The sequence below is a fragment of the Sitophilus oryzae genome, unplaced genomic scaffold, assembly GCF_002938485.1.
Source record: "Sitophilus oryzae breed Bouriz unplaced genomic scaffold, Soryzae_2.0 scaffold_172_pilon_pilon, whole genome shotgun sequence".
Lineage (NCBI taxonomy): Eukaryota > Metazoa > Arthropoda > Insecta > Coleoptera > Curculionidae > Sitophilus > Sitophilus oryzae.
In genome coordinates this window covers 10,544,426-10,557,215 of record NW_022146424.1, presented here as the reverse complement: position 1 = coordinate 10,557,215, position 12,790 = coordinate 10,544,426, and the positions used below count along the sequence as shown (strand labels likewise).

Here is a 12,790-nt window from a genome sequence, read left to right as displayed (position 1 = left end):
TAGACGTGGGGTAGACTCAATAATTTGTTGTTTTATTTTACGTTGTGAATAAATGTTGGTAGTTATTAAAATTGTTATAAAAATATATAATTCTAATAAAAATAGATAAGTTATAATAAGTATTTATTAACACAAACATCCGATACGCTACTGAAGCAGGTAAGTAAAATTAACGTATCTAAATTCTTTCACATCTAATCTTTGACAAGTAATAGTCGTGTCACTGTTAATTTAAGTTCTGCCACAATTTCCATCTAGATTTACTACCTTTATACAACTATCAGTAGTAGAATAAATAATAAATAACATAAAATAAGCTCCATAAAGACTGACAAATCCACAAAATTTCAAATCAAATTCAATGTCAAATGAATCGTCAAACAGAACTGTCAAGGATCCCCACCCTAGAGAGCTTTTATGGTGCCTTTTCCGCCCACCATGCATGAATACATGGATAGCATTATGCTCCTTCCTTAGTTTTCTTATTCAAAGGGACAATGTAAACACTATTTGGCGCTATTCTTGCAACTGTCGCGACCCAAAGCTTTTGAAAATTTCGGAACGGTTCAGCTTTTTCCGTAATTGTATCGCCAAATATCATTTATTCAAATTTATTATTATTTTCTTTTAATTTTATAAATAAAATACAGTGTGCTGCATACAAGAAACTTTTTTTATATAAGGACATGTATGAAATACCTATGAAACATAGGAAACCGACGTTATGCCACGATTCACGATGGTTTTTGCAGTTCACAGTTCACAGCACAGCTTTTTAAGTTTTTAATGCCACTTTTTCACAATTATCACGGGTTTGAGTAAATAAAACTTAAATTAAACTCACAAGATAGCAATAATTACTTTGAAAATGGACGCTTTAAACACTTTTCAGATTTTTTTCAATGAGAGCGGTTTAGATTTTTAAACATTTTATAATTTTTGAAGATTCTGACTTTGACAAGAGAAAATTATTTCTGTTTTTGTTTGAGGTTGTTCTTGGCAACCTAAAGTCCCTAGATATATATGTATAGCAACCGCTATAGCAGCGCTAGATCGCGTACAACGGTCGCGACCCAAAACAATTTCGCAACCCAAAATTTTGACGGGCATTCCAATCCATTTCCAATCTAAATTTATTTCCTTTATCTATGAATTATACAGGTAGGTACTAGTTGTCATCTCTACATGTTTTTACTTTTCGTAACTTATGATAAGGAATATATTGGTTTAGGACGAAATTTGACTATGGCTAAAAATGCTTTTCTCAACGTTTTGAGACCCCAGGAATTCAAAAAATATATATGGTTTTAGCAAAATGTCAGTCCGTCCGTCCGTCCGTCATCAAGAAACTTCATTCGCCAATTACTTTTGTAAGTATCAGAGCTACGAGAAAGTTGTATTTGCTTATTGTAGGAAATATCTGCATAAAAATCTGCATTCTCTACAAAATCGATCTCTTGATTCTATTTTGTGTCTCTCTTAGTTTTTGAGTTATAGCAATAAGAATATCTGGTGACGTCAATATTTAGATAAAAATTGGTGTCTGGTAGTTTTTTGACATGAGAAATTTGATTTTGATGTCAATATAACTCCTATTTGTAGGGAGCGCCGCCTACATGTGTTTTAACTGTTTTGAAGAGTAATAACTTTTTGGCCGTACCTGTATAGAACTAATGAGTAAAAAAATATACGTTTTCGTAATTTTCTACAGAAAAATTACGATATTTAGAATGGAAATAGTCAATACATGTCATTATTAACAAAAAATAAACATGCTGAATAGATAGATATTTGACTGAAATGATAAATTTGTGAAAATGATGATTGGTGATGATTTGGCACAAAAATATTTCAAATTTATGATTTCAGTCTAATAACTATTTAGTCAACATGTTTAATTTATGTCAATGATGACAGGTATTGATAATTTCGATTCCAAATATCTCGAGAACTATTACTCGTAGCGATTATTATTAAGAGAGCTTTTTAACGTTAAAAACGTCGTAAATGTATATTTTTTACTTAGTAGTTTTATACAGGTACGGACGAAAAGTTATTATTCTTCAAACCAGTTAAAAATGTATAGGTGACGTCCTCTACAAGTAGGAGTCATATTGACATCAAAATCAAATTTCTCATGTCAAAAAACTCCCAGACACCAATTTTCATCCAAATATTGACGTTACTTCAGAAATTATTTGGAAAAAATCGAAATAAAAATGAAACTTCTACACCCTATATCTCCGAAACTAAGCATTTTAGGGCATACATTTATAAGACCTTTTTTACTTATTTTTATCTGCAGAAGATGCTGCCGAAGTTTTCGGAATACAGTTCGGACCACCCTGTATAGACAATAAGGGTATTTTTGTGGTATTACGGAACACTATAGAAGTGACATTTTAGTTGTCTAATAAATTACTTAAGCGGGTTACTCTGTATTTAAATATAAAGACCTAGAAAATCCGTAATAGTAATAATAATTAGTATGTATGTATAATCTATATATTATATATAAATCTCTGTCCTGATCACTGACTGATCACTGACTCATCAACGCCCAGACCAAACCCTTAACCCTAGAAAGCTGAAATTTTGCACACTTTTATGATGTTTACGTGAGATAAGAAAGGATTTTTTAAAATTCATCCCCTAAAGGGGTAAAAAGGGGGTGAAATATTACAATATTTTTTATTTAAAAAACGGTCAAGTTTAGGAAGAAACGCTTAAACACGTATATTTTATTTTGATTTTTTTACATGTTTTAAGATTTTTTTATAAATGTATACAGGGTGTTTCGAAAAATCTGGTCATTGATTAATCACGATCCTGCTTAAAGCGCTTGACATAAAAAGCTGATTTTTGGAAAACGGATTGACTTTAGGGTGTAGAGGTTCGATAAGAAGGGATTTTTCGAAACTCGAATTCTAAGGGGGTGAAACCACCCCTTAAATATTAGAATATTTTTTATTTAAAAACCGGTGAGTTTTTCGGAAAAACTCTTAAAAATGTATATTTTATTTTATTGTTTTACATATTTTAACATTTTTTCAAAATTTATACAGGGTGTTTCATAAAATATGGCCATTGAGCAATCACGATTCTGCTTAAACTGCTTGACGTTTAAAGCTGATTTTTGTCAAACGGATTGACTGTGGGGTGTAGAGGTTCGATAAGGAGGGGTTTCTCGAATCTCAAATTCCAAGAGGGTGAAAACGCCCCTCAAATATTACAATATTTGTTATTTAAAAAACGGTTAGTCTTTCGGGAAAACGCTTGGACACGCTTAATTTATTTTGTTTTTTACATATTTTTTTAAAAAATCATACAGGGTGTTCCAAAAAATTGGGTGATTGACTAACCACCATTCTGCTTAAACTGCTTGACGTAAAAAGCTTAAAAGTAGGGGCACCAGTGATGCTTAATCGGAATTTGAGACCTCCGAAACTATGCAATGGAACTCTATTACAGGTTAAATCTTTACAAAACAACGTAATAGAATCTACTATTATTTCCTGGTTCTCGTCTGGGAGAAACAATCTTCATACCACGTATTCCTCTCTAATTCCCTCAGACTATCCTTTTCAGTTTAAACGTGTACAGTTTCCTTTAAAACTTTGTTTTGCTATGACAATCAACAAAGCTCAAGGGCAATCTTTAAGTAGAGCTGGAGTGGTCTTACGCTACGACTGTTTTCCCATGGTCAACTCTATGCGCGTGCTCTAGAGTAAGTTCGCGTAATAGCTTGGCTATTTTACAGCCAGAAAATGCAACAAAAAACGTGGTTTACAAAGAGGTACTTAAATAAGGCTCTATTAAAGTACCTTTTTATATTTCTTTTGTTATCGCAGTACTTTTTTCAAATCTACCCCTAAGGAGGTGAAATGCGGTGAAAATGATTTTTATCTTTCATATTTAGTAACTGCCAAAATATATAATAATATCGCTATATTGTTTTTTCTCATGCTGACATAAATGTGAGAAAATTTTATCCAGTTTGTATGTTAATGGAAATTCTTGCTTTGCTTTATCATCACCATTACAAATGATTAATTCGACGCGAACGAAGTCGCGGGTACACGCTAGTTAAAAATAAATCTCTTAATACTTCTCAAAAAGTACTATCAAATGCTATAGATTTCAGTATAAAGTAACCTATGGGTATTTTATTGAGAATTAAAAATATGTATAACAACATAAAGTAAAGTTTACTAAAACTTTTTCACTGCTTCTTCGTACGATGGTACAGCCTCATCATCATTAATAACTACTACAACAAAACTGTTCGCATCATGTGTCTGATGATCCATTCTAGCAGTACTCTGCTGGGTGTTCTCTTGAGGTTTAGGCATTTTGAGAGCATCAACATAATTTGGAGGAGATCCATTTTTGGCGTTTAGGCTAGGTGCGCTAGAACTCGAATTGGGATCTGAATTTAGGCCTAATAAAATAATTAAACAACTAAATTTAGAATTCAAATACAGGGTGGCGCACCTCATTCGCCTCGGTGATTATACGAAAACGAAAAGATAGAAACAAAATATTTTATGGGAAGAAAATGTGCATATAATTTAAAATTATTTTGAAATGTACAGAGTGTGTCAGAACTAAGTTCCATACCAAAGTTATATTTTTTCTTATGGAACACCCGGTATTTTATTTCATTTTTGGATTCTTGGGCATAAAATAAAGCATTTATTATGAGGGTTTAATATGTTTAAAATATTTGGTTTTTGAGATATTTAAAGATATTTAACTATGCATATTATAATAAAAAAAAATTGTCAACACCCTGTACATTACTTTTCAGAATTACTTCTTGTGCTGACTTTTAAGCCAGAGAAGAAATGCACTTTACTAAAAAATTCGATTGCTTCCTTAAATCAATACAGGGGTATCAAAAATTGGTGGTCTATTTTAAATATTTATTTTACATAAAAACTTCGTTATTTAAAAAAAATTATATAATATTATTATATAATTTAAAATTATTATTAAATAATGCAACTCTATGTATTTTTTAAAATAAAGCGAAGCAGATTCAAATGCTCTTTCAAACTATATGAGATTTCCTATACCTATCTAGCTCAGATATTTTGAATAAAGACCAATTTTTCAAACGAGCGAAAATAAGCTGTGATTTAACCTATAACCTAACGAATTTTTTTCTACTCACCACTTCTATAATTTGCTATCAAAGTTTCTAATAAATAATCCACATTGCTACTTCGATTCGGTACTGCAGCTCTCGGAGATGGTAGAATTCCTGGTGTATTTATTCTGTTCTCAGCGTTTCTTCTTTCAGACTGGCGTTCTTTTTCTAATTTCTTGCAGTACCAACATAGCAAATAAGACACCAAAACCATACCGATGGCAAAAACCCTAAGATATTGAAATTAAAGAGCTAAGAAAAGATAATATAACATCACATAAAACTATGAAAATGATTTAAAAGAAATCATATATACCCAAAAGAAATACTCACCAAAAACACCATGATTGATAATACTTTACTGTTTTAGGACAACAACCGTTTGAACTCTCACAACATATTTCCCCCTTTTGGCAGGTGTATCTGTAAATCTTCGTTAAATTTGTCTGGTACTCGTGCTTATATAAAGCGCAATACGTTAAATCCTTCATTAGCTGTTTTGATGCCGTAACATAAAATTAATTAAAATATGTTTATTTTTATGCTCAATATAGCTCGAATTTAATATTCTTAATAAAATACTTACCATTATATTATGTTTTCTTTCCATATTGTTACTGTAAAAAATTATTTGTAAATTATTTAATTATAAAAATAGAAAAACTTTAAAAATGACTAAAAATTTGTCACAATTTTGTCAAGAAACATGGTAATATTTCAATATTTTCTCTTTTCTCCACTAGATGGACAACTATATAGTAAAAAAAATGGAATTTTATAGATACATAAATCACTTATATTTTACCTTAAAATTTATTGTTTCTTGTGAACTGAAGTCGAACAATATATTTCAGGTTAAAAATTAAAATAATTTGATTAACATTTATGATTTATGTTTTTTTTTTATTTTTACCAGAGAATAGGTACATTAAAGAAATGCTAACTTCATGTTAAAAAATGGAAACAGACGCCACCTGGTGTCGCCTGGCAGTACTAGCTAAATTGAGGGGAATTGGAGGGGCGGGGCTTAAAAGAGGGAAATTTAAAAAAATATTTTTATAAGTATCACTGACTTACTGTTTAAAGTTAATAAACATATTTTTATTACTTTAATATAATTTAATGTATTAAAAATATGTCTATTAACTTTATACAGCAAATCAATGATATTATTAAAGACTTACTATTTTCAGAGAAAATTCATAGTAAATAAATTACACATTAGTAAACAATATCATTTATTTTTAGAGCTGCGATTTATATTACAATAATATTGAAATATATATATTTTTTAACAATGAAAAAGAATATCCCGGAACCTGAAAAAGAAAGATGATCAATTAATGACTTAAATTAGTTCAAAATACATTTTGCAAATAACTAGTGAATTGGACAGATAAACATACTATTAAAAAGACATTTTAGTAGTATATTATCATCTATTTACTGATAATACATAAGTATATAATAGGTAAATAACATGCATAAGGCACTATGATACAACTACCTGTATCATGATAACACACTAACATCACAAAAAATATATGCTAATTTAAATTTCTTTAATGGTCTAATGAAACACTATCTAGCCTCAATGCATGCCATTCCAAAGGCAAAAAAAACTGTTATACCAAATAAATATAAGCTGAATAAAACATAAACCAAGCCAATGTGCATAAACAACCAAAAAATGCATCAAAAAATACTTTTATCAGATCATGCCCTTGGATATATTATGTATTTTATATATCGCACATCCCGTTCAAAAGTTTACTAACTCAAAATAGAGAATATAGAGAACATTGTCAGGAGAAGTAAAAGAAAATTTAAGTTAACGCAATATGCTCCTTTTTGCATATTAATGGCCAAATAATGTAATGTTGATTTAATAAAAATTTAACTGGCATCCTTCTGAGGTATAAATCAGATTAAAAGGACATTGTTTTTGTAATAATTGTTTGTTCTGTAAACATTTTTTGAAGACAATACAGTTTTGAACGGGCTGTGCGATATAAACAAGGATCTTACTATTATTTGAGGTTATAAAGTATTTAAATAATATAAAACATAATCAAAATCATTTTTCATCATAAATTATAGAGGTACTTACGTGTTTTGATATTATTATCAGGAAATAATACGTTTAATTAAACAGGTACGCTGCCAGGCAAGTTCTATCGGCGGGTCTTTGCAAAAGTTGAAATCTAAAAAATACAAAAATACGTTTACATCTTAGTTGGATTTACGAATAAAGTATTTGTGTGTAATTTCTGACTTACCAGTTAACTGAATAATCGCATTAAATACATCCAAATGGTAATTTAATATTGTAAAAAAGCAAAATTGTTTTAAATCACTTGCCAGGACAGCCCGGCCAGCTTCTTTGTTGACAAAATGGCCGCGGTATCATGATTTAAGCAATGTGAGTGACAAAGAAAGCTAATGCCTGGCAGATGTTGCTTTCTTTGTCGTTGGTCCTGGCACGTTTAAATTTGACTGTTGCCTGTTTTCCCATACAAGTGACATCCCCGTGATTTTTACAGAACTGTTATATTACTGGTTGCCTGAAACATTAATATGTTAATTTGAATTTGACATTTTAATGAGAAAATTCCACAAGAAAAATCTAACCAAACAATAACAACGTGTTTGTTTACCTTTTTTTCTGCTTCGTTTATGCTATAAAAGAATGTTAAAGAATTACATTAACACTCTTCCATATACAAAATTTATACTTGTTAAAGGTAAGGATAGTTGACATGTATTATAAAACGATGTGCCCCTTTGAACAAATTAAATTTTTCTACATTTTTCAAATTGCGACTTGCGACGCTTTCAAATTGATAGTTTTCTTCCAGATTCAGTAGACTACAGGGACACTAAATTATTAGAATATTTAGTTAGACAACATCTGCAAAGAAGGCAAAATAAATTACACTATTTTGTTTATGAAGGTGTATTTAGAACGACACAACGAAAATATTCGGGGGAATCAAATGTTATTTTATACGATTGTGTTACAAACCCACAGAGATGGATAGAGGGTGGTCAAGATGAAAATCAAATCCATCCTATAGTAAATATGTGTTTGAAGCTTGGACAAAATGATGTTGTTGTAGTTGACGCTCTATCAAATCTTATTTTTCAATCAGGATTATCTGAAGCATACAAAATTTTTAATACATTAAAAAATAATAAAGGTAATTAACACTAGTGTAATTTTATTGTTTTATTCAACTTATAAAAATTAATTTGGCAGCTATTCAACAAATAATAGTCGTTTTACATAAGGACCTAGTTGAAGGTGACTCAAATAAAACATGTATGTTTTTTGAAAATCTCAGCACATTATGCATCAGCGTGGAACCCAAATTTATGTCTCATAATAAACGTCTGCAATATATATACAAGAAAAGTGGTGGAAAAGTAATTCAGGATGTACAAAAATTTAATTTTTTAAATAATAAGTTTTACTGAGTTAGAAATTTCAGATAGAGGAATATAAATTTGAGGGTGATAGCCTTATAACTAGCAAAATATCTAAACCTGACACAAGTAGGCTTTTGGAAGATGCTGTGCCAAAAGAAATCAATCCAGAAAACTTATCCACTTTCAAAATAGGATTGACCGATGAAGAAAAATTGTCAAGAGAAAGAGTAGTATTACCTTACCTCCCTAAGTAAGTTTTAGTATTCTTTTATTATAATACAAATTGATCCAATTTTAAATATTTTTAGTGCAAATATGAATGAACCTGAAGATGGCAAAATATTTTATAATCTAGATAAATTGGACGATTGGGATGAAGAAGATCCAGATGATGATTTAGATGTTTAGCATGTACAGCACAAGAATATTATTCAGTTAATATATAATGTACAAGCTGACAGATCCCTAATACCTCACTATTAACTGAAAATTGAAAGTCTTCTTTTTATTATTACTATAGATTTTATTGATATTATAAGGCAAATATATTTTTTAATGCTATTTTTTCTATTTTCATCCTTCTTTATAGGAATTTCTCAAAAACAGGATGGCAATGATAATCTTCACATTTCCTGTGAACAGGAGATTGTTGAATCTTTAGTATATCTGCTGGAGTAAGAACCTTGAGTTTTTCCAGTACTTTCAATAATCTGTTCTGTATTATAACAGTTCTAGCTGCTGTGATAAATTTATTCAGTGTTAAATACCGCCTAAACCATGGTTCGTTAAGGCATATATCAGGAACTGGGTTAGGTGTCTAGAAATAACCTGATTTAGAATAATTTTAAGGTGCTAAAACTGATAATAATACAAAATTAGCAGGCCTAATGGTCCGTTTTTTATAAACCTGTCCTGTCAAGTTTGGCGTAGATGTCGAACAACAACAAAGACTTTCACAGTCCTAAAAAATAAAACGGGTTGTTTATAATTTAGCTAGCTAATTGTAAAAATATCAGAAAATATAAAATAAATCATGAGAGTTTTCCTAGATTCATCATTTGACGTCAATATCTAAATGTTATATTTCCGTGTTTGCTATATTTTATTTTTTGCAACAAGAATTTTATTTTTTTTACTTACTAAACATGATTGTAACTTGGTTTTGTCTGTTTTAATAAATCTCTTTGCTCGTTTTCTTTTTGATATAATAGCTGCAAGTATTTCTTTAAATTAAATTTCTCATTCTGATAGTCAATCCCGGGATTATAGGTTCTTACCCCGGGGTTTCAAAACGGGATCCCGATCCCGAAAATTGGAAACCCTAATTTGAGTATTTCAAAATTTTTAACGGGTTCGCAGATACTCGCGGTATTATTTCATAAGGCTCTTTCAATAAAATACTACAAAAAAATAATTAGGCGGCTTTGATATAAATTTGCTGTGGAAAATGATGAATGGACCATATGAAATATAAAACCGCAAATATTTGCGAAACCGTTAAACATTTTGAAATACTCTAAATTCAAAAAATGTTCGTTTTTTAATAATTTTCCATCTAATAAAAAAATAAGATACAAAGTATTCCATTTAAAAAACCGAAGAAAAATGATTTTGTTTTAGAAAGTTTGGCATAGAATTTTGAATGCCTTGTACGTTTTAAGATTACGATATTTATAGCAAAGTATGTACAGATGATATAAAGTAAAATCTAATATAGTTTTGCTTTCAGGACAGTTCTTGTATTTTTAATAATTTAAAAAAGCTGATAATATACATTTTTTATTTACTCATATCTTAGGATTATGTAAAGTGATCTGAAAGGAAGCCAAATTGCAATAATATACAGGATGTTCCATTTAAAAAAAAATATCCCAATCCACTCACATTTTTTTGATCTTCTAACCCTGTAGAAGTTAAACTATTTTCTTATCTATCGCTAATCTTTTTTTTTCTATAGAAAGTATTAACGAAGGACATAAAACAGCGGTGGCTAAATTAAAATCAGAGTTGAGTAGAATCTCTAATTTAGCGGAAACTCAAACATGCAATATTGACCTTATCAAGAAATTTACCAACGCATTGAAAAAAAAGTAACACTGATAGCCAATTAGACTCGTTTTTTGCAATCAACAGACCGACACTAAGACAAGGAGAGATTATAAAAGTGCAACCAACTACCCGTGCCAGAAGAAATGCTTCCATTGGACCTAGGCGTGGTGCTAAAAGGGTTCAAAGTGGCAGACCAGCAAAGAGGCAACAATCCCTAGCGCTCAATATCATTTCCAATATACCTAATGCTAAAATTCATTAATGATGTTTTTTATTTATTGTAATACTTAATCTTGCACGAAAGTTCCTTTGTTTATCTTAATTAATAAAGCTAGCAGGTATCATTTATTAGTGTACGTATACCTATATCAGTCGTCCAAAATAAAAAAACGTGGCACGTCATCAATGACGCCATGCGTCAATTTATGAAGTTTACTGGTGGTCGTATTGTGACGTGCAACGCTTTTCGATGACCATTGTAACCACCTTATTATTATTGTGTTCATACTCTTTTATACTGACGGCGCCAAAAAATGTACTGCAATGAATTAGGTTTTGTCAACAAAATAACAACAATACGCATTACTCGCAGACACTAATAATTGGAGATTATGTTATAATATTCTTCTTTTGATTAGATTAACTGCCTTATTTAAAGAAAAATAAACAGAGGTTGCGCTGCAACGAATTAAGAGTTTCCTATGTTGGCGTTATAACCGTGTGTATTTAGGAGCCTAATGTCAAAAGTCTCGTAAGACGTTTGTGGCTGCGTTGTATTCAATTAGATTTTAAAACGATACGTTGTGACGGATTAGATTTTAAACTGACCAATAAAATTGTATGGGGGCGTTACTTGCGTTGCACTATATTAGATTTAGTAAATACGCTACCGGGCCCTTTATAAATAGATACAAACCTTTATAACATGATGATCCTCCTTTAAAAAGCTTAAATCCAATCGCTGTTCGTAGTTATCGTGCAAAACGACTTTTTCCTTAATCATAGTCTCAGCGTTATACTTTTTGTATTGCTTGGCTGCTTTCATGAAACCCTCCATCTTGCCGTTATAGTCGGCCACATTTTCGTCTCGGTACTTTCCAGAAAAATCGTACAATTCCTGAGTTAATCTTACAGATTTTTCGTTAGAGATGATCTTTTTAGATATCTCAGAATGGGTCAGAGGTTTGACAGGTTTCTGTTTAGACATTTTCCTTTGACATAACGATAATAAAGATGCAATAACAATAATGAAGGTAAATATATAATTTGTCCCACGAAAATACACATATTATGACAATTATGATTGTTAATTTTTGAAAGCGTTAAGCTTGATTTTCATGCATCCGTTGTCCGATGATACGTTGATACGATATTTATTTTATTGGTAGAATTTAAAGACTTTGATTGGTTAGAAAATAACGCAGTTTTTAAATTTATTACATTTTCATGCCTCCGTTTATCGGATATACGTTGGTGTCATTTTATATTTTCGTTTCCATAACGATTTTGCTATTTTACTTATATTTTTATTAAGGTTAGATTAAATTTGTCAAAAGAGTGTCAAAACGTCCGTTATCGTATGAACGGGTCCGTTGACGGGCTGAAGTAAAATATTTACGGATGAAAAGTGGCATGAAAATCAAGCTTTATACGTTGATACAATGGTCCGACGGTGCTCTGATTGGTCATAGCGTTTTCGCGCCACTTTTCATCCGTAAATATTTTAATTCAACCCGTCAACGGACACGTTCATACGATAACAGACGTTTTGACACTTTTTTGACAAATTTAGTTTAACCTTAATCAAAATATAAGTAAAATAGCAAAATCGTTATGGAAACGAAAATATAAAATAACACAAACATATGTCCGATGAACGGAGGCATGAAAATGCAATAAATTTAAAAACTGCGTAATTTTCTAACCAATCCAAGTCTTTAAATTCAACCAATAAAATTAATATCGTATCAACGTATCGTCGGACAACGAATGCATGAAAATCAAGCTTAATTCATTTTTTAATAATAGAGTAACATCCCAGAGCGATCAGACATAACTTATTTTCACAAGGATGAAATCTGAGGCTCTCAGTAGTGGTCTCATGTGCTTTGAATACTAGCGTGTTTGTGGGGCCTTTCGCCCTTTGAAATGTTGTTGAAC

General features: G+C 30.6%; 3 protein-coding genes across 4 annotated transcripts in view; 1 reads left to right on the top strand and 2 right to left on the bottom strand.

Annotated features, from left to right (window-relative positions):
• LOC115881742 (endothelin-converting enzyme homolog) overlaps positions 1-5,867 on the bottom strand; it is a 95,655-nt gene extending 89,788 nt beyond the window's left edge. Inside the window, exons 1-3 of the mRNA XM_030899373.1 lie at positions 5,739-5,867; positions 5,486-5,646; positions 5,177-5,382 (exon numbers count right to left, since the gene is read on the bottom strand). The gene's annotated coding sequence lies outside the window, so the exon portion shown is untranslated. The remainder of the gene's footprint in view (positions 1-5,176; positions 5,383-5,485; positions 5,647-5,738) is intronic.
• Positions 5,868-7,695: 1,828 nt separating this feature from the next.
• Positions 7,696-9,136, top strand: LOC115881744 (elongator complex protein 5). Of its 2 annotated transcripts, none has more exons than XM_030899377.1 (5): positions 7,696-7,896; positions 8,000-8,352; positions 8,412-8,590; positions 8,644-8,831; positions 8,890-9,136. In XM_030899377.1, exons 2-5 carry the CDS (start codon positions 8,235-8,237, stop codon positions 8,987-8,989), a joined length of 585 nt encoding a protein of 194 aa, XP_030755237.1. In that variant the 5' UTR covers positions 7,696-7,896; positions 8,000-8,234; the 3' UTR covers positions 8,990-9,136. The 2 variants fall into 2 exon arrangements, with proteins under 2 accessions (XP_030755237.1, XP_030755236.1); XM_030899376.1 differs by having other exon boundaries at positions 7,704-7,896; positions 8,011-8,352.
• Positions 9,133-11,872, bottom strand: LOC115881745. Its single transcript, XM_030899378.1, has 3 exons — positions 11,547-11,872; positions 9,453-9,542; positions 9,133-9,398 (listed from the first exon to the last, which is right to left on the bottom strand). Exons 1-3 carry the CDS (start codon positions 11,835-11,837, stop codon positions 9,165-9,167), a joined length of 615 nt encoding a protein of 204 aa, XP_030755238.1. The 5' UTR covers positions 11,838-11,872; the 3' UTR covers positions 9,133-9,164.
• Between the last annotated feature and the right edge of the window lie 918 nt (positions 11,873-12,790).

Coding starts and splice junctions, on each gene's coding strand:
- LOC115881745 (XM_030899378.1), bottom strand. CDS start 11,837: ATGTCTAAACAGAAACCTGTCAAACCTCTGACCCATTCTGAGATATCT. Junction 9,543..11,546: donor AGGATCATCATGTTATAAAG/GTTTGTATCTAT, acceptor TTTATTTTTTAG/GACTGTGAAAGTCTTTGTTG. Junction 9,399..9,452: donor CCATTAGGCCTGCTAATTTT/GTATTATTATCA, acceptor GGTTATTTCTAG/ACACCTAACCCAGTTCCTGA.
- LOC115881744 (XM_030899376.1), top strand. CDS start 7,842: ATGTTAAAGAATTACATTAACACTCTTCCATATACAAAATTTATACTT. Junction 8,591..8,643: donor GTGGAAAAGTAATTCAGGAT/GTACAAAAATTT, acceptor TAGAAATTTCAG/ATAGAGGAATATAAATTTGA. Junction 8,832..8,889: donor GTATTACCTTACCTCCCTAA/GTAAGTTTTAGT, acceptor AAATATTTTTAG/TGCAAATATGAATGAACCTG.